Source organism: Nyctibius grandis, chromosome 4 (genome assembly GCF_013368605.1).
Source record: "Nyctibius grandis isolate bNycGra1 chromosome 4, bNycGra1.pri, whole genome shotgun sequence".
Classification (NCBI taxonomy): domain Eukaryota; kingdom Metazoa; phylum Chordata; class Aves; order Nyctibiiformes; family Nyctibiidae; genus Nyctibius; species Nyctibius grandis.
In genome coordinates this window covers 46765798-46785781 of record NC_090661.1, presented here as the reverse complement: position 1 = coordinate 46785781, position 19984 = coordinate 46765798, and the positions used below count along the sequence as shown (strand labels likewise).

Sequence of the window (19984 nt, the reverse complement as noted above, 5' to 3'; positions counted from 1 at the left end):
TTTAAGAGCCTGTCCCAGTTTTCCCTCTTGGCCACCATGCCATTTAGCAAATACTGGGATTTCCTTGCTGTCTGTAACAGTTCTGTTGCTAGACCACAAAAAGGATGACTTCCAGCCCTGACAACCTCATCTTTGCTGGGAAAAGCCAATTCTGTGCCAAAGAGGGTTTGAGGACAGCAGAATTCACAGCCAGAGAAGCCTCAATTTAGTACCACTAGGGGTGGGCCCAGCTCCCATTCCCTTTTCTCTCACCATCAGGTAACAGGCTGCTTATGCTACACTAGGGATGCTGCCGAGTCCTTGCCCAGGAGCTGCTGCTCGCTCCCTCAAACACACCTCACCTTGCAGTCATTGCCCAGTTTTATTTCATTTAAAATCAGCTGTGTTAAATATTTTAATTACAAGTTCTGTGTAGAGGGTAAGAGTAATAGACTCTGCAGGCACTAGCAACGCCCTCACTCCCCAATACATGTGTGCACTATCAGATGAAGGACTGCCCCCCCTCCCCCCAAAACCAGCAGCCTTGGGCTGGGTTATACATTACACTTGAAGACTTGCCCCCCCCCAGGCTGTCTCTTTGCTGGTAGCAGGACAAGCCCTCACACACAGGAAGCCAGCAGTCAGATCCACTGCCAGTGAGCTGTGATTTAAGGACAGCTGCTGGGGGCTGGTTCTTACCCCCTGTGTCGGGCATGTAGTGGTGAAAGGGTTGTCCCTCCAGGAACAGTGCTACCTCCACAGAGGTCATGGGCTCTGCCCACCCGGACATGAACATTCACATGCAGTGATCAGGCTGGAGAGAGACAAACAATCTCCAATGGAAAGCAGGGGAGCTGCCACTGGGCGTTCCTGTCTGTGGAGGGAGTGTAACTAGGGCACTGCCAGAGGCATGACACTTACCTCAAGCCTTGCTCTGATCAAAACCTCTGCTGCAAGCAGCCTGGCCTGGGGGTCCCCAGGCTGCCCTTGCAAGGCAGATGAGTATCAAATATTTTCAATCAAAACAGGGACAGAATAGTAGCCTTTCCTCTCCTCTCCCTCCCAGGAACCTCAGTGCCAGGAAATAAAGCTGAACCCTGCTTGGAGCAGCAGGGAAGGGTACCCTAGCACAGCAGCAGCAAGCAGTTTCCAGTGGTATAGGACAAGCTAGAGGTGAGAGTTTGGTGCTGTGAGGGAGAGGATGCCATATAGATGGCTCTGGAAAGGCAGTGCCATTCAGTGGTTGGCCCACTGCATAGCAATCTTCATGAGAAACTGAACCTTTGTTAAACAGAACAGAAAAGGAGGTAGGAGCTATCCCCACAATTCCCTCCGGGACAGCTCTGATCACAGCGGAGGGAGGGAGACTGGAATGACCCCTGCCAGTTGCTGAATGCCCTGCATCGCCCCTGCTGGTGCTGCGGTGTGGGGTTCCCACGGGACAATGGTGGGAACGAGGTACTGAACGAGCTATGTCCAGGCATGTCCAGGAGGTGGTAATGGGGTGGTAATGAACTAGCCAATCATAATACAGAACAAGGGCCTTGGCTATGAGAAAAATAAGATATGGGGAAGTTGAAAAATAAGAAAGAATGCTGCACCTGCAAGATATAGCTTTTTAGCATAAGCCAATCAGAACTAATATAGAGGCGTGTGAACAAAGCATACTAACCAATCATAATAGAAATGACATGTACACAGAGCGTGTACAAAAATAGAATAGTATAAATGTACCCTCAATAGAATAGTATAAATGTACCCTCAGATACGTAAATAAACGAGATCTGCTTAACGATCATATTGGTCTGTGTGCATTTACTCCGTGCCCTCTCGCGAACACTGACACTGCGGCCCTGCCCTGGGTGGGTTGTGTGGGGGTGCAGCTGCTCTACAGGTCGAGCAGCAGCACGCGGGGATCCTCCACCGCTGCCTTGATCTTGCGCAGGAAAGTCACTGCCTCTCTGCCGTCAATCAGCCGGTGATCGTATGTCAGTGCCACGTACATCATGGGCCGCACCTCGATCTGAAGGGGAGGAATAACACAGGCATTAGTGAGCTCAGCCCTACTGCCTGCACGATGCCCTCCTGTGAATTCAGGACAGACCTGGCTTTTTCCTATCCTGAATCCAGGGCTCAGGCCCTCCTGGATGTGTCCTGCCTGGCAGGATTACCCACCCACACTCACTCACACCAGCACTGACAACCACCCAGGCTGGGCCCACACCACACAAGACTAGGTCCCTTTCTGGAGCCGTTCTCTATCACAAAGGCTACAGCCTCTTCCTCCTCCCCACACCTAAGCAGATTATCCAGTTCTACCCCTCATGGATAGGAGAAGGCTCCCTGTACACCTCAGGCCAGTACCAGTGCCAGCAAAGCTGCCCTGCACCCATTAGTCTCTGCTCCTCCTTCACAGTAAAGCCTTCTAGAAGTTGACACCAACCCCCTAGAAAGAGCACATGGGCTATGGTCCTCATCCCCCTGAGCCCTCCCCTCTGTTCACTGAAACCTCCTGTGCAACTCCACCTACCTTGCCTCCCACAGCCACAGGCCTGTCAAAGATGGCATGCATGCCTAAGATGGCAGACTGGGGTGGGTTAATGATAGGTGTCCCAAAGAGTGACCCAAAAACCCCTCCGTTGCTGATTGTGAAAGTGCCGCCATCCATGTCTTCAATGGCCAGTTCGTTTTTCCGTGCCTAGAAGAAAAAGTAAGGTCTTAAGAGAGCCACACAGACCACAGAACACAAAGGACAAGCGTTTGGACGCTCACTCTCTCCAGGAATAAATGCAGATGGCAAGAGCTTCACTTATGGATTTGTTCGGCTGAAGACCAGCACAAATTACTTGAAAATGCATCCTGTCCTCAGATCTGAACATTCACTGGCTTTGGGGAAGGATTCTCTTGCCTTCGCTTCCAACTCCAGCTTTTGCAAGAGACAGACACAGGGCGTGCTACTCCAGGGCAGTTCAGCCTTGGCCTCTAAATACAAAGGTGAAGACACATCATGTCACTGATGCATAGTTTGCAGTCTTCTGGAAGGGCAACAAGTAGCTAGGCCTGTCCTGTAAGGCATGGGCACAGCTACAGCTGTAACTGGATCACTCCCCACAGCACAACTCAGTATGTTAGAGGTCAGAGATGACGACACAGAGGGACTGAATCAATTCATGCTTATCCAGCACCCCCAGTTTTTCCCATTCCTCCCAGCCCTTTTCAGAAAACACTCCCACTTTCCTTACCTTCTCCCCCAGCTCGTAGATAGCACGCTCTATGTCGGCAAAGTTCATGTTTTCTACATTCCTAACGACAGGGACCACGAGACCCTAGGGAGAAGCAAACTGCATGATCAACAAATTCACTGCGACACACAGATAACTGTTATTGGGCAGGAGCCTGGCCTCAGCCCAGCAGAGTTCCTGCCTCCTCCCAGCCCACAGCAGGTGGTTGGCAGAGCTGCCTCACACCCTGGCAGCCTGCTGGGAAACCTGGCACGACACGCACCAAGGGCCGACACCATAAATGAGACATCTTCTTTGCCTTTGTAAGCCCACCTCATAAAAATCAACCAAGCCTGTCTGGATCCAGCTCCATGTCCATAAAAGCAGGCACTGTGCAGAATTCACCTGCCACCTCTTTCTAGGTGAGAAAAGCAGAGTCCCTTTGTGGTGGACCTTCCCTAGACTTTGGGAGCAGGGACAGAACTTCAGTCCTGGCCAATCTCTGCCTCACAACAGAACCAGCTAATTCAACATCTATATCTCCATCCCATACTCTCCCTGGACAGGAACAGATCTTTGAAGCAACAATGTGATTTACAGAAATGGTGGGACAGCACAGCAGGGTTCGCCAAAGGACAGGACACATAAAGCTTTTACTGTCTATGCCATATCCTCATGAGTCCATGAAAAAAAGTGTTTCCCTAACTTGGCCATACTCATTAACTGCTGAGTGGTGGAGAGCCTCCACCACTTGCTGAATGAGGAGGGCAGTGTAGTGTCAGGGGATGAGGAAAAGGCAGAGGTGCTCAATGCCTTCTTTGCCTTGGTCTTTAATGTCAAGACCGGTTGTCCTCAGGAGACTCGGCCCCCAGAGCCTGAAGTTAGGGACGGGGGGCTGTGTGAACCTCCCGTAATCCAGGAGGAGACGGTTAGTGACCTGCTGTGCCAGTTGGACACCCACAAGGCTATGGGCCCGGATGGGATTCACCCCAGAGTAATGAAGGAACTGGCAAATGAACTCGCCAAACCACTCTCGATTATCTACCGGCAGTCCTGGTTAACTGGAGAAGTTCCAGCTGACTGGAAATTAGCAAATGTAACGCCCATCTACTAGAAGGGCTGGAAGGACGATCCAGGGAACTATAGGCCTGTCAGCCTGACCTCGGTGCCAGGCAAGGTGATGGAACAGATCATCCTGAGTGCCATTACATGGCACATGCGGGACAATCGGGGCATCGGGGCCAGCCAACATGGATTCAAGAAAGGCAGGTCCTGCTTGACCAACCTGGTCTCCTTCTATGACAAAGTGACCCGCTTAGTAGATGAGGGCAGGGTTGTGGATGTAGTCTATCTAGACTTCAGTAAGGCATTCGACACTGTCTCCCACAGCATCCTCCTAGACAAACTGGCTGCCCGGGGCTTGGATGGGTGGACTCTTCGATGGGTTAAAAACTGGCTGGATGGCCGAGCCCAGAGAGTGGTGGTGAATGGGGCAAAGTCCAACTGGCGGCCGGTCACTAGCGGTGTTCTCCAGGGCTCAGTTCTGGGGCCGGTGCCGTTCAATATCTTTATAGATGATCTAGACGTAGGGATTGAGTGCACCCTCAGCAAATTTGCAGATGACGCCAAGCTGGGTGGGGAGTGTCGATCTGCTGGAGGGTAGGAAGGCCCTACAGAGGGATCTGGACAGGTTAGATAGATGGGGCGAGACCAACGGCATGAGGTTCAACAAGAACAAGTGCTGGGTCTTACACTTTGGCCACAACAACCCCATGCAGTGCTACAGGCTGGGGGAAGAATGGTTAGAGAGCGGCCTGGTGGAAAGAGACCTGGGGGTGCTGATCGACAGCCGGCTAAACATGAGCCAGCAGTGTGCCCAGGTGGCCAAGAAGGCCAATGGCATCCTGGCCTCTATTAGGAATAGTGTAGCCAGCCGGTCTAGGGAAGTGATCGTCCCTCTCTACTCGGCACTGGTGAGGCCGCATCTTGAGTACTGTGTCCAGTTCTGGGCCCCGCACTTCAAGAAAGATGTTGAGGTGTTGGAGCGAGTCCAGAGGAGGGCGACCAAGCTGGTGAAGGGTCTGGAGGGTCTGACCTATGAGGAACGGCTGATGGAGCTGGGGTTGTTTAGCCTGGAGAAGAGGAGGCTCCGAGGTGACCTTATTGCAGTCTACAACTACCTGAAGGGAGGTTGTAGTGAAGTGGGAGTCGGCCTCTTCTCCCGGGCAACTAGCGATAGGACAAGAGGACACAGCCTCAGGCTTCGCCAGGGGAGGTTCAGGTTGGACATTAGGAAGCATTTCTTCTCAGAAAGGGTCATTAGACGTTGGAACGGGCTGCCCAGGGAGGTGGTGGAGTCACCATCTCTGCATGTGTTTAAGAAAAGACTGGACATGGCACTTAGTGCCATGGTCTAGTTGACAGGGTGGTCTCAGGGCAATGGTTGGACTCGATGATCCCAGAGGTCTCTTACAACCTGATTGATTCTGTGATTCTGTGAGATCTATATTGACCTTGTTACTACATCTCCTAGTACAGTGGCAGAATATTCTTGGTCCTCCATCTTCTCCAAAAACCCATCTCAGCAGTCCACAATGTAACAGATGTCTCATTTAGGAGATCAGTCTCATCAGTAAGTTTCCACTGAAGAGGAGCTCAAAGCTGAGTTGGCTCAAAGTATATGATCACCCCAGAAGGGAGGCTGCAGGAACCATGGCTAAAGCATCCAAGGTACATACCCGGGGAGTTGCTACAGCAACACTGATGTCCACATAGTCCCTGTACACAATCTCTTTGGTCGTGTCATCAATCACTAGAAGGAGAAAAAAGCTCTGTTACACATGCAGTACCCAAGATCAAGGGCTCAAGAGGCCAGAAGTAGCCACAAAACCATAGCAACTGGCTCATCTCTAGCTTAAACATAACTCCAGAGAAGAATGAGCCCTCACTGCACTGTGGGAGAAGCATCAGGACAGACAGAAAGGAAACACGGTCCAAATAGGTCAGTCTCCCTCAGACATCCCCTTGGTTATTCTCCTCTTCTGGGTTTGAGCAAGCACCTCTGACACCCCCCGGACTGCATCGCACCTACAGCAGCTACCTCTACACCCACCAGCAGCCTCTTCCCTCTGCAGGCTGGGTACACATGGCCCCAGCCCCACTCCTGGCAACCCCTTCCTCATACAGCCCCTCTTGGCAAGCTGTCCTCTAGCTACATAAGTGGCATTAGCAAAATCAGCTGCAGCACGTAGGACTGTCACCCCTTTTTCAGCATATTTGACTTGCTTGCCCAAGCTATTAGCCCTGCCACGGACTTGGCCACCTGCTTTCTTCCCACTCTGCCACATTCACTGGTGAGACATGCAACTCACCAGCAAGGGTCACAACTCACCTGCATTCACCACGGGCTGGTCCTGCAGAGCAAAAGCTGCAGCTTTCACAAAAGCTGACATGAAACCTAGCTTCAGGTTGTGCTTTTTCAGGAAGGGATCCTTGTGTACTGCTCTCATCTCCCGGATGTTGCTGCAAAACACATGATAATGCTGGTCAGCATGGAGTCCAAGCAAACACTGTTCCCTCACTCCATAATAGATTTCAGTGCCAGCTCCAAGGACTGCAAACCTCCAGCACCAACTGGCAAACCCCCAGTCTGCTGAAAAATCATTCGAATGTCACAGCTGAAATGGGCTGAGGGTGGCTCTAAGGACCCTGCCAAAGGATCTAACAGGAACTGGTCATGTACCACAAACTCAACAGCACAGGGTTAATCTGCACAGCCCACACTGCCAGGCACAAAAGCGAGATGGGGCATGGCATATTTCCTGCTTAGGCCTGATGTTGCAACCAGTTCTCTGGAGACACCACTGCTGATATCAGTGTGGCACCACAGACAGCAACTCCAGGTAAGGCTGGACCAACTCCAGAAGAGTGAAAAAACATGAAATGTCAACAGTAGAAAAGATGCACGTGGTCATTGAGGCAAAAGACTTTAATCTTTGTGCAAGTCCAGCACCAGTCAGCATGACGATGCCTCCGTACCAACTCTTTGGCTTTGGAAGTTGAGTGAGTATGAAAGAAATCCTTCCAGGTGCTATGGTAGTGGGTGTCAGCCCACCCATAGCCCTCAACCAGAAGTCATGTTTCCCCACTGCTCCTATTTATCAGAACTTTACAAAAAGTCAACCAAGTTACAGCTACAAGCTCTGCCTATTCCAGGCTAATACCAGATGCTGTGGAATTGCACTGTCCCTCCCTCCCCCCTCCAGAGACCTTGAGTCTTTGAAGAGACAGTTTCAGCAAGGGGCAGGGGTCTCCATGGTTTAGAGTGTTTGTTTTCCTGCACCTAACCTTGTTTAGGGCTAGGATTACCGCCCAAAGACATTAGTGCCTCCCAAGACACAAGGACTGCAGCAATGAGGACAAGGTTTGCTATGAAACTGGCTCATTACGGCTTCCTCCTTTCAGACGATGACCCCCCGCGGGAAGCAGGAGGCCCCAGCACAGGCCCTCCCGAGTCAACCTCACAGCAATCAATCCAAACCAGATTACCAGATGCAATGAGAGCCCGAGGCCAGTGTAAAGCGACACCTCAATGAGCCTCTGAGAGGAGATAAAGCTGCAGCACTTCCCCTCCAATCAAGACTATTTTGCCAACCTTACTGTTCTGAGACCCAAATATTTACATGTTTTGTCTTAAGGAGCAGAATAGGATTTCACAAGGCAATTTGATTTGGGCACAATTTCCCCTTAATGCACTGTAACATAAGCTTACCACCCTCCAAAGCCATTAGTGCGTTCAGTTTGTGCAAGCACTTGAGTCAGGAGACCCCCACCTGCCCGGAGGGGATGGGGAAGGATGCTAGTCTGTCTCTGGAAAGCTGCACCATCTGACAGCAAGGGCCTCAAACCCAGGGAATGCTCACCTGAAAGGCTGATGAGCCCTGGAGAAGCACTCATTGAAAGCTGAACATGCCCACCTCCAAAAGCAGTAACCTGGTGGGGTGGCAGAAAGCAGATGCTATGTCTTGCTGTCTTCTAATAGCCACTATACAAGTGACACTAGTCACTTCTGCTCAACATCTACCAGTCCTCAACCAAGAACCACACAGATGAGGAACCAGACTGCCCCTTTTACAAGCAGCAGATGACTCCCGAGGAATGACAGGCCATTAGGAAGCTATGCACCTCTCATACTGCAACACCAACATGGCCTGATGAAGCTGTGCAGATAGTGGTACACACCTAAGAGGGTCCCAAAAGACATGCTGCTAATCTCTCCAAAGAGAATCAGCAGGGTCTTGGCTGCTATTTAAAGATGACTGCCTGCATCTATTTCTACTCATAGAGGGAAAAAGAGGTCTGCTCCTCACCTCATATCGATCTCATTGAAAGTGGTCAGCATGGCACAAGTATTCTGAGCCTCCTTCAGCCGCTGAGCAATACGCTGACGCATCCTATTCATTTTCACCTGAAAATTAAAAAGATATAAGCAGAAGCTGTCTCAAGTTCATCTAAGGGGCAAAACACACAAGAAACTCTAAAGGCCCTTCTTCTTGCCGTCTAGTTGACTAGTAATAGATGCCTAAGGCCCAGGCTTTCACTCCAGGTCCCCCTGAGGAGCATGACAGGCTGAGGAGTTGATTTCACCATGGAGCTGCCCAGCTCAAGACAGGGTTCACTTGAAAAGCAATGCTGAAACGCATCACAGTACAGCTACTTCTCAGCTATGTGTTCCTCAGGACCTCCAAGCACGCATAGGTTTCCAGCATGAGGCTAATGTGAGAAGAGCAAGACTGCTAAGAAAGCAGGCTGCTCAACCGTGTTCTCTTAAGAATGCACAAGGCAGCTGCAGCGGCCTCAGCCCTTTGCTGAGGGCTTGTGGACAGACCAAGCAGATCGCACTGAGTCTTCTGTGCTCAGTCAGCAGCGCTCAAGACAAGACTTTTGCCCACAAAAGACCTGTGTCAGATTGGACCTGGCTCTTCCTTCAGCCCACTCCTAAGTGGTGTCCTCACTGTAGAGAATTTCCCCATCTGCCACAGCCCCACTGAGCTGTGTGTGAACAGGTAGATACGGACACATCCAGAAAGCTCAAGGCTTATGCCAGAACAGATTGTCACCCAGCAACAGAAGTGCTGGCAAGGCCCCTACTCCCACAGCTTACCCTATGCTCTGATCTGGCACCTTTGCTGGGCACTGCCTCCCCAGGAGGGGCTGCCGCTGGGGCTGCAGCCGGCTTCACCGCAGACACTGAGGGTAAGAAACACATCAGTCAAAATGGGAAGCCAGGGCTTGATCACAATGCCCTGAGGCAGAAAGCCTGTTTGAGCCCCTTGCTCAAGCAACGCAGTGCAGAAGCAGCCTGGAAGTGGGCTGAGCAGGTTCCAGGCATAGCTGAGCTCTTCAGCCTGGAGCATGCAGGGCAATAACGCAGGGAGGCCTTCACCATAAGCGCAAGACTGTTTGCTGTCTTCTACCTTACACACTCTCCCCAAGGAAGAGAGGCTTAAAAACAGGAGAAAATGGCCGTTGCCTCACCTGGTTTGCTGTCGATGGGCTGAGTTGACACAGGCGGCACTGGTGGCATTGTAGTGGGAATTGGTGCTGCAGCAGGGGGAGGAGCAGCCGCAGCTACAGGTTCAGGGGCTGCAGGAGGAGGAGGAGGGGCTGCTGCTGGTTTGGCCTTGGCAGGAGCAGCTGGAAGACAAGGAAGAACCATGGTAAGGGCAACCACAGCTTCCACTGTCAGGGATCTCTGAGTCCAACCAACCTGATAAAAGTTAACCCTCCGGCAGAGTGCCTTTATGTTCTCAACACTACTGAACTGACAGGAGCCACCACAAGAGGATCTCACAGAGAAAGTGTTTTACTCATCAACACCCTAGATCTCCTCCCTGTGCAGGAGACCGGGCGCTAAAGAGAAGAGGGTGGAAAAGGGAGTTATGTCAGTGGAATTCTCAACTAATTTTAGCTTAGAGCTGCAGTCTCCTCCAGAGGGAGCAAAAGGAAATTTCCCCCCTCAGAAGGACTAAAATTATGTTTTTACAATGGACAACAGAAAAGGAATATTTTCTTCCAGCTACAGAGGCAGATAGAAGAAACATTTAGCCTCTTTCAGGATCCCTCTAAATGCCTTGCTTTTATCTTGAGCAAAAGACTGGTGGGAACAGGAAGGCCTGTGCAAGTTATACATGCCTGACTTACCTCCAGTTTTCCTGAGTTTGAACAGAGGTGTCCCCCCTTCCACTTTGCCACCATCGGGTACCAGAAGGGCTTCAATCACACCAGCTGCTGGGGCTGGAACTTGCACTGATGTCTGCAAAAAGGAAAATCAGTTAAACTCCCCCAAACATTGGATGGAGAATAAGTGCCCAAGAGAAGATGCCAATATGTGCAGAAACACATTGTAAATTGGCACAGACAGCAGCTCTGTCTCGCACCATTTGTACCTCCATTGTGATTTTATGCCAATACTTAGAAGTTTTAGGAGATGCTGACAGTGTAACATATAGCCTGATCTTCCTGCTCCAGGGTACAATCATGAATTGACCTGCTGCCAGCATCTTCCTGACAGCAACACCAGAAGCAGAACTTGGCAGGGAGCTTTAGCAAGAACTTCAAAGCTTAAGAGTCCTTTAAGCAGTGAGTAAACTCAAAGGCTAAAACAATCTGAAGACATCCCATGGCTCTGCAGATTTCTCCTCTGTTTAAACAGAAACATGTTTCAAAGCCTAGAGCACTGAAACTGGAAGAAGGAGATGAATTGCAGCTCCAACAAATATCAGCACCACTGATACTTAATCAAATATATGAGGAAGGAAGAGTTATCAAAGAATTCTCACTTAAGGCACAGCCAGCTTTCATATTAGATGAGAAAAGCTTTTCTCCATGAAGGGAGCAGGAGACACAGACAGGGCCTGCAGGCTCTAGGAGCTCTGAGCGGGAGAGGAGCCATACATGGTACCCACTACAGCACTAGAAAAAGTTTTGGTCCAGAAAACTCCTACCTTGTCTGTTTCAATCTCACACACCACTTCATCTTCCGCCACTGTGTCTCCAACAGCTGAATGACAGATATGAAGACCACTGTGAGGAGGAAGGTGTGCTCTGGCCTCCCCTCTTAACCCACAGCAGTCTCCCCCACTAACCCAGAATTTCCTTACTTCAGTTCTCCACAACTTTTAAAGAAAAGTCTAGCTCAAATAATCAAACTCTGCACAGTCAGAGTCTGACTCCAGTTTAAACATCACCCTTCACCCAACATCACCCATGACAGAGAGGTGCCAAGGCAGTAACTGCAATCCTTACCCCTTAGGAGAACTGCAATTAACGGCCTCATTTGTCACAGACTGAAAGGCACAGAGCAGGCTGTCAGCCAGTGAACTACAATCCAGCCCCGAGCTGTGCAGTGCAGCAGCAACAGTGGTGAGAATTTCAGGGAAGAAGCAACTGCTTACCTTTCTCCCACCTGACATCTCCTTCTGTGACTGACTCTGCAAAGGCTGGTGTGTTCACTGTAACCACGTCATCCCCTGTGAGAGAGACAAACAGACTTGAACACATTCAGAGTTCAAAACTTATGGCATTGCTTCATTCTTGTCATCAGGGCTCTACTAGAGGGGGTGGGTCAACAGATATCAAATGTTGGCCTTCTCCTTGCTTCAACACTGATTAACATTTAAACACAAGAGAAATTCCCATCTGACTGAAAGCCACATTGTGACAGGAGTGCCAGACAAAATTTTAGGGCCTCAGGACATAAACCCTCAGCCATCCATCAAGGCAGGACAGCAGTGGGCCTACACCGAGGATGGAAGAGGTAGCTTCAGCTGTTGTCAGGACAGCAACAGGTAGCACAAGAGCCATTCCACTGACTCCTGACTTTTTACTTACTATGTACTGCAGTGGTTCTGAAGTAACGGACAGTGAAGACACTGGAGCTATTTACTCTGCAGAGAGAGAGAAAGACATGAACACAGAAGCACATTCCTCTGGAGGCTGGCAGCACCAAGCTCAGGTACAGAATTTACATTTGCTTAACTGATCTGAAAGGCTGCTCAGCTGTTCTGATGTATTTGTTCCAAGGGACTCCTACTTACTGTTCAAGCTGCAAGAATCCCACTACAAAGAAAGGAAACATTACAGCTTACCATCACTAGTGTTCTCAGAAACTCAGTGAGAACTGACATGTATGGAATTTTAATTTAGGGAGGAAACCCAACAAAACCTCTGTGGTTTAAATACTGATAAAAAGGCTGACCTAGCCAGCCCACCCTACGCCCAAGACTAGTGCAGTAACCATTTTTTACCTACAGATCAGGACTGTCATCTCTACAGAAGTTGCTAAATTGCTCAAAAAAAAAAAGAAAGCACCATAAATTGCCTATGGCAACACATCCAAGAGACAGCTATTTCTCTCCACCATGTCCCTTCACAGGGAGATGGCAATCCCAAGCATTCCAAAGGATGTTTTTTATATTGACTGACACCACATTTGGAAACCTGAAGCAAATGTGCTTTAGCATTTCCTCTAACACAGGCTATTTGGTGCAACAGAACAGCATTTCAGACTTTTATGGATGTGCTCTTAAGGTTATTTCCCCAAATACATTTTTACAAGACCACCTCAGCAATGCAAACCTTGCCATATGAACAAGAGCACCATGAACCACCCCACTACTCCTGACAGAAATCCTGCCAGGAGGCCACCATAGAGCAAACAAGACTTCTAGTCAGATAATCAAAGGGTAGAGATCCATTTATCACCCGTCTCCTCATTCCTGTCCCTTCCCTGCCTCGATATCTGGTTCCAGACAAAGCTTGTTTTCTTTAAGCATGCCACAGTTCCTGACCTGCAAAACCTAGATTTTGTTAGGGCTAGTTCCGCATCCTACGACGTGCACAGGGATTTTATGACAGCCAACCATATTCTGCCTCCCAGTCCTCAAATCTCACCAGGGCTAGAGCAGCCCCAGCCTCTCCACATCACAGCTCTCCTGGGGATACTTACATGAGCTTCCTGCTGTTGGTGTAAGCCAGTCCCTGGCCCCCAGCCACACCTGTGAATGAGAACGGTGTTACCCCACAGGAACATTATCCAGCCATCAAGTATCCATGTCAGGTAAAAGAGGGCAGAGGACACCACTGTCCACCCTGAAAGAAGCATGGGACTAAGCAGGGAATACAGCACTTTGGTGCCAGCAAACGTACCCAGAGTTTGCCAAGAACAGTGGTCTTGTCTTCATTTAGATTTATAAAAAGATGGGAAAAAAATAGGAATATGTTGGCCTCAAAGCTAATAAGGATAACTTTGAAAAGAGCAAACAAAGCAGCAGCTACCCCAGTCAGAACAAAAACGGAACACAGCTATGAGGGACACCTCCAGGACTGCTAAAACCTCAGTTGCTGCTGAGTTATCCTCACCAATACAAAGGGGTTCCTAATAGGAGCAGGACATCAGTCCCCTAAGAGGCATCCCCAGGAAGCCTCACAGTTGCATGGACAGGTAAGGAGGAAAAACAGAATGAAAACAGGGTGTAGGGCAGAGCAGCAAGCCACCATCACCCCTCCTCTCTGCCCACCCCCTGGCCCAAGAACACTTCTTATCCAAAATTCCCAGCAGGGAGGTACTTGCATACCCTCTCAGTTTCACATACCCCACTGTCCCACACTGCTCACATGCCCTGACGCTGCAATTTTTGTTACGCACTGAACTCCTGTCCTTTGTCTCTTTCAAGGCACCGGGCAGTTTTCCAGACTGACCTTAAAGAGAGTCAGCAACTGGAGAACGTAATTATCTCAATTACACAATGCCAGAAGGAAGAACCATTTTCCCACTTTATTTTTTTTAAAAAAGTGATACAATTTTGCCACCATCCTCTACTAAAGAGCTGACACTGGAACTCTAGAAACTGGAAAAGGTAAGCAGATGTAACTGGTTTCTCAAAGTGGAATCAGAAGTGAGTGATGTAACGCTATATAAACACAGTACAGCTAGAAAAAAACAGGGCTCTGAGAAAATCCAGTTTAACCACTGAAGAGGAGTTCACAGGCGTACTAGATTTGACATGTCACTTAACATTCACCCATCATTTTCAAAGGAGTTTATTAGAGAGCTAGTCTCTGCAACAGCATGTGTTTCAAGCACTGCTTGAAATACACCGTGCTGCTGCTGTGAAATCTTCACCAGAGCCAAATGGATCGGGCAGCACGGACATTAGGCAAGGGAGGCACTCACATGGAAACACAGCTCATTTCACCAACTGTTTTTTCATCACGACTGACAGAAATAAACCCCAATCAAACCTATTACCAACTTCCATCATCAGCTCTGTTCTGTCTAGGTAGTTTGAAATGAAATAAAAATGTAAGACTCACCAGACGGAGAACATCTTGCCAGAGAACAGTTCCGCTGTCAGAGAGAAGAGGAACTATCAGTATTGCAAAAAGACAGACCCACCCTAGAAGGACTTTGGTTTTCCCACGAGATCCAGAGCAGAGATGGGACCCACCATTCCCACACTCCAGACTGCAGGCATGCTACTTTCCCATAGTGTGCAAGAGCAGGAGATGGTGAGAGCATCTACACCCTTCTCTTGGCCTTGTCTCCTTACAGGATGCTTTCCTGTGGAGTGATGCTAAACCTGATGCACTTGGGTTTCACTTGTGGCTCCAGCTGTTTTGTCTTTCTCATGCATGCTTTCCTCTTTAAGAGGGAACAGATTTCTAAAGACTCATTCACTAAAATTTGCTATGAATAAAAAGGTCAAGGGTAGCTACTGGATACAATGAAAAAACATGTCACGATGTTTACTCCTACAGCCATGAATGCAGCATCTGGGTTTTGTTTGTTTGTTTGTTTTAAGGCTATGGAGCCTTTGAACTCAGAAGGCCAGAATTTCCCTTGATGGCAAAATTTCTACTGCCTTCAGTGAGCCAGGAATTCCACCTTCTGGTGACGTTTCACTTCATACCCATGTAATCATTGACTGCACTCCTAGCTCAGCGTAACATTCCTCAAAAGTAAATGACATTTCAAGATACTCCAGTTACTATTGTTATTATACATTTCTCTAGCATCGAACCTGCAGATCTGGAGAATCTAAGAACTCTTTAAAAGCTGTAGGAAAATATCACAGTAACTATGACTAAAATGTAGTTGACTGGTTTGAAAAAACAGCTACTCAACAGCTCAAAGCACCCTTATCCAGCAGCTAAGGTAAGAAGTAAAAGTCAGATTTCATTCACATCTTCCGTGTCTGAAGGGAAGTTTGTGTATAAACCCTGATTTCAGCTTCACCAGAGCAAGCAGGATGGGATGTAACTGATCTTAAATATCGAAATAATTTGTGGAGCTGTGTGTGATAAGACAATATAGACGTCAAGGACCAAAGAGATACTTAAACTTGTCACACTGTCTACAGGAGCAAGTGCTGTAGCATACAAAAATATATTCAGTGAACACTTCATATCGTCAAAACTACTAACAGGCCTGGAATCAGCCCCTTGGCAGTTTAATTACCCAAATTTATTGACGGATTTGGCTTCTCGGATATTAACACATGGTCAACACGATGATCGATGAGCAGTTAACAGGGTTGTGATTAGCTCTGCCAAGGATGCAGGCAGCCAGGCTGACTTGCTGCTAAGCCAGCCTGGGTCTGGCAGAGCTCAGGAGCTCCAGCACAGCACCATGCAGCTACCCTGTTTGCCGTTCCACTGCAGGGACCAACGATCCTGGACTGACAGTCCTGCAAAACCAGCTTCTGTCAGGGCCCGCTGGAGCCCCTGCCCCAGGGCTGGCTGGGGAAGGGAAAGCAGGGAGAACTGCGCAGGCTTTGCAGAGTCATGGTGATCACTACAACGCTTAATCTTGCTGCAGCACTGGCCCCCTGCTAACTCAGATCTGGTTCGTGTAGAGCTAGCCTTAAGCTGGGATCAGCAAGACAAACTTCAAGTTAAGTCTGCTTGCTCGAGCGTCTAGAGCACCACGATCCTCAGCGCATATGTTAGTTCCTGTATTGATCAAATTCTTCCCACTTTCTGTAGTGTCCCAGATAATATGAAGTTAATCACAAATAAAATACCAAGCAACCTGAGCTCCCCTCTGTCCATTAATGTTTTCCTGAGTGCTTTATAAAAAAAGTGGCAAAGGTATTCCTAGCATCCCAGATATAACTTATTAAGAAAGAGGTACAGCCCCAGACTGAGGCAGAAACAGCCAATTTTATTTGCTCAGGACCAGTTTACTGTAAGGTTAAAAAAAAAAGTTTAGAAAGCCTGTCCTAAAATAAATCATTGTGAGAAAACACATCTGCAGCTCTCTTCCATGAGAGGTCCCAAGTCTGTGTTCCACAACTGCTGCAAAATTGAGGAAAAGAATTGTTATCACTCTACCCTTCTGTCTTTTAGATTAAGAAAAGAGGGAAAGAGCTATAATGCGAAGAAGCAGCCACTAATGAAAGATACCAAGACTCCCTCTGTCTTGCATCCATCCCTTAACCACAGTACCTTGGAGACGCATGTGCAGCTCCAAGAGATGGCTGACAGGGTCGTTTCCTGTTCCCTTTTTCCCTGAAGGAATCGCTGTGATAGCAGCTGTTCCTGGTATTACCTGGCTAAATCTGCCCTCTGCCTGATCTTGGAGCTTCTTCAGTGAAAACAGAAACATTTAGGTTTCGCTAGCTGGCATTAGCACTTTGGGTCACTTTAAAGAGACAGCCTTCACTTGGAGAAATAAGTCTTGGTCTAATAAGCTAGTGACTCAAGTACCAAGTGATTAATTTTTTCCCCCACATTTCACATGACTTCTCAGAATTGTTTTTATAACTGTTATTATCTCAAAGTGACCCTGGCACCCAGAGTCCCAGGCCACACCTTTCAAGGAGCCATCAGCTTCCAGGAGGTCACTAGACAGTGAAATAAATTATGGAATACATCAGCTAAAGCGACAGCGGGTATGCCCACACATTTCTTCTGAGAAAGCGGGAACAGGGACCAGATCAGGTAAGGTCACTACCTGAACAGGAGGGTACAGCTGATTTCAACAGAGGCAGAACAGAAGCCCAGTGCTGGGCAGCTCTGACAACAGGCACAGCAGTAGTCAGTTCTCCAGCCTCGGCTTCTTCAAAGAGAAGAAGCTGCTGCTTTAACAACAAGGATGAGCGCAAACCACTGCTACATGCAAAAAACCCTCTGCATGTGGATTTTAACACAACTATATATAGCATAGCAGGGCAGATGCTAAGACGGGATGGAGATAACAATGCTGAGTGGTAAAGGATGCTGTTACTAAGAGGACAGGCTGAGAACTCCTCCAGCATGCAGGAAGGATCAAACAGGGAAGCAAAAGTTCTCTACAAAGTCTTCCCCAGATAAATAGGATTTGATTCTCAAAGCACTGAATGCAGCTCGTGATCAAACCATCCTTTCTCAGACTAACTCTTCTCGGGACTTTTTCAGGTCATCCTCCAACAGCTGCCCCCCCACCTCACCAAGTCTTACATGCTCGGACGCAGGCTATGGATGCACATTCGTGATTTCTACTTGATATATGAATCCAGGACCTTTTTTCTCTTTTGCGAGATCATCAAAATCCAGACGGTCCTTTCCTACCCTCGTTTCTTGCTGACTCCACTGTTCCCCCATTCAACCCTACACTTCTGAATTTTGTACATGTCTATTGTTCTCACTTCTCCCATCAGAGGTTTGCCAAGTTCTGGCATCTCTTTCTGTCTCTCCAAAAAGTCTGTATTATCCTCTTCATCAAAACTTACTTCCCATATCCCTACTCAAATGGACATCAAACTACTACCACCACCTTGACTTCTCAACTTTTCGAGTACATCTAACAGGTTAACTAAAATTATCTCCCCTTCCTAGTACTCTGCTATAACCTCCTGTAACCTCCTGATTTGCAGAGTTAGTTTTGTAAAAGGTTTGAATACTCCATCTGGCTTTCCCCTCTGTTCTGTATAATCACACAGCACCACCGAGACCTGAAAGAGCTTAAATATTGTTAAAATGCCACTTAAATAATCTCTTTTTAAACTGCACTATAATCAATTTGTATCTACATACACGTATAACAAAATATAACTATATATTTAGTTACAAATTGTTTATAGTGCAGTTTCATATGTATGCACACACATATTTATAAACACAAGTCTGTCTGTAGTGCCCAGAGACAAGCATTTAACATACAACAGCCCTGTGGGGAAACGTGACGTAGTTAAATATTCAGCATTACAATTAGCTGTCAACACTTGCTCGCCTGCATTCACACCATGGCTAAAGTCAAACCTCATGCTCTAAGGCTTTAGCTGGTCATCTGGAAGAGAAGCGATCTTTTTCCACCCGTAGGTAGGCATGTGCGTGTATGTATATGCATGCATATATATGGATGTATGTACATAAAGCCGTGCATGTTTGCTATTTAAAGGGAAGATGTGCCCAGAAGTCAGCACACGACAGGCAGCAGCGGGCCAAAAGCGGCCCCGTTGTTGATATAAGGAGGTGCCGCTGGCTATTAGCCGCTGCGAGCCCGCGTTACCCCAGCAACGGGCTACTGCCGTTTGCATCGGTTCATCGGCTGCTTTGAAAACTGAGCACAGGAATTAAATAAGCCAGCGGACACCAGTTTATTTGCCGTCTCTGCACCGGGCGCGCCCGGCCGGGGGGGTCTCTGCGGCGGAGGCCGGTGGCGGGGCCGGGGCGGGGGGGGGGGTGTGTGCGCGAAGGGAGCCGCGGCTGCCAGCGGAGAGGCCCCCAAACGCCTCAGCCCCGCGACAGGCGGGGACAGCGGAGCCCGAGAGCGGCGGTTTTCAGCAGCTCTTCCCGTCGGTCAGCGCTGCCCGGTGCCCACGCGAGCCGCTGCCGAGAGCCGCCGCCCTTCCCGGCGGGGGCGGCGGGCCGGGGCGGGGCAGTCGGGGGGCAGGGGCACACGCACCGGCGGCACCAGGCCCGGGACGGGGCGGCGCCGCGCTCCCCCTGGCCCCCCCCCGGAGAGGCCGCTCCTCCCCGCCCTCACCCTCCCGTGGCAGCGGGGAAGTGGGGGACGCGTCCCGGTGCCCTTGGCGGCGCCGTCCCCGCCTGCCTGCCCGCCCAACCGCCGCCCTCCCTCCTCCCTTCCCGCGACCGATGCCCGCGGCGGGCAGTACCTGCCGGAGGGCGCGCAGCGAGCAGCCCAGCGCCCGGCCCAGGCAGCGGGACCGCCACAGCAGCAGCATCGCGGCGGCGGCGGCGAGTGGACCCGGCGGGCGGACACCGGAAGCAGGCCCGGCGCGAGCCGGAAGCGGGCAGGGCCGGACCAACCTCTCCGGAACGGGGGGAGCGGGGCCGGAGGGGCGGTACCATCTCGGGCGGGGGGTGAGAGAGTCTGGGGAGGGGGCTGTGGGGTGAGGACAGGCCTAAGGCAGGGGCTATGGGTCAGGGACAGGCTGAGGCAGGACTGTGGGACAGGGACATGCTGGGGACGGGGCTGTGGGGCAAGGACAGTCTGAGGCAGGACTGGGGTGAGGACAGGCTGGGGACGGGGTTGTGGGGCAGGGACAGGCTGGGGTGGGAGCAGGCCGTGATACCTCAGGAGCCTCCTGTTGAACCCTACCTAACGTGTCTCCCACAGCCCCGTGCAGGGCCAGGCGGCAGGGAGGCGGTTCGGTTATGCCTGGTGTCCCGGTTGTCAGCACCTTTCTGTGGCCCTGCCTCCCCACATGCTGTACAGCCCCCAGCACAAGTGGACGTGGGCGCTTTCATATGACGAGTTACGTTACCTACGAGTTATG

General features: G+C 49.8%; 1 protein-coding gene across 1 annotated transcript; it reads right to left on the bottom strand.

Moving 5' to 3' along the window:
- Window positions 1-1779: 1779 nt before the first annotated feature.
- DLST (dihydrolipoamide S-succinyltransferase) lies at window positions 1780-19494 on the bottom strand. The gene is made up of 15 exons (XM_068400218.1): window positions 19361-19494; window positions 14577-14610; window positions 13210-13258; window positions 12093-12148; window positions 11657-11731; window positions 11207-11262; window positions 10404-10515; window positions 9738-9896; window positions 9364-9449; window positions 8570-8667; window positions 6592-6722; window positions 5939-6012; window positions 3222-3305; window positions 2510-2677; window positions 1780-2002 (listed from the first exon to the last, which is right to left on the bottom strand). Exons 1-15 carry the CDS (start codon window positions 19427-19429, stop codon window positions 1868-1870), a joined length of 1386 nt encoding a protein of 461 aa, XP_068256319.1. The 5' UTR covers window positions 19430-19494; the 3' UTR covers window positions 1780-1867.
- Between the last annotated feature and the right edge of the window lie 490 nt (window positions 19495-19984).

Excerpts from the sequence above, each read along its gene's own strand:
- DLST (XM_068400218.1), bottom strand. The coding sequence starts at position 19,429 with ATGCTGCTGCTGTGGCGGTCCCGCTGCCTGGGCCGGGCGCTGGGCTGC. Across the intron at positions 12,149-13,209 it reads ACCAACAGCAGGAAGCTCAT|AGTAAATAGCTCCAGTGTCT; the intron begins GTAAGTATCCCC and ends CTCTCTCTGCAG. Across the intron at positions 9,450-9,737 it reads GCCCATCGACAGCAAACCAG|TGTCTGCGGTGAAGCCGGCT; the intron begins GTGAGGCAACGG and ends TCTTACCCTCAG.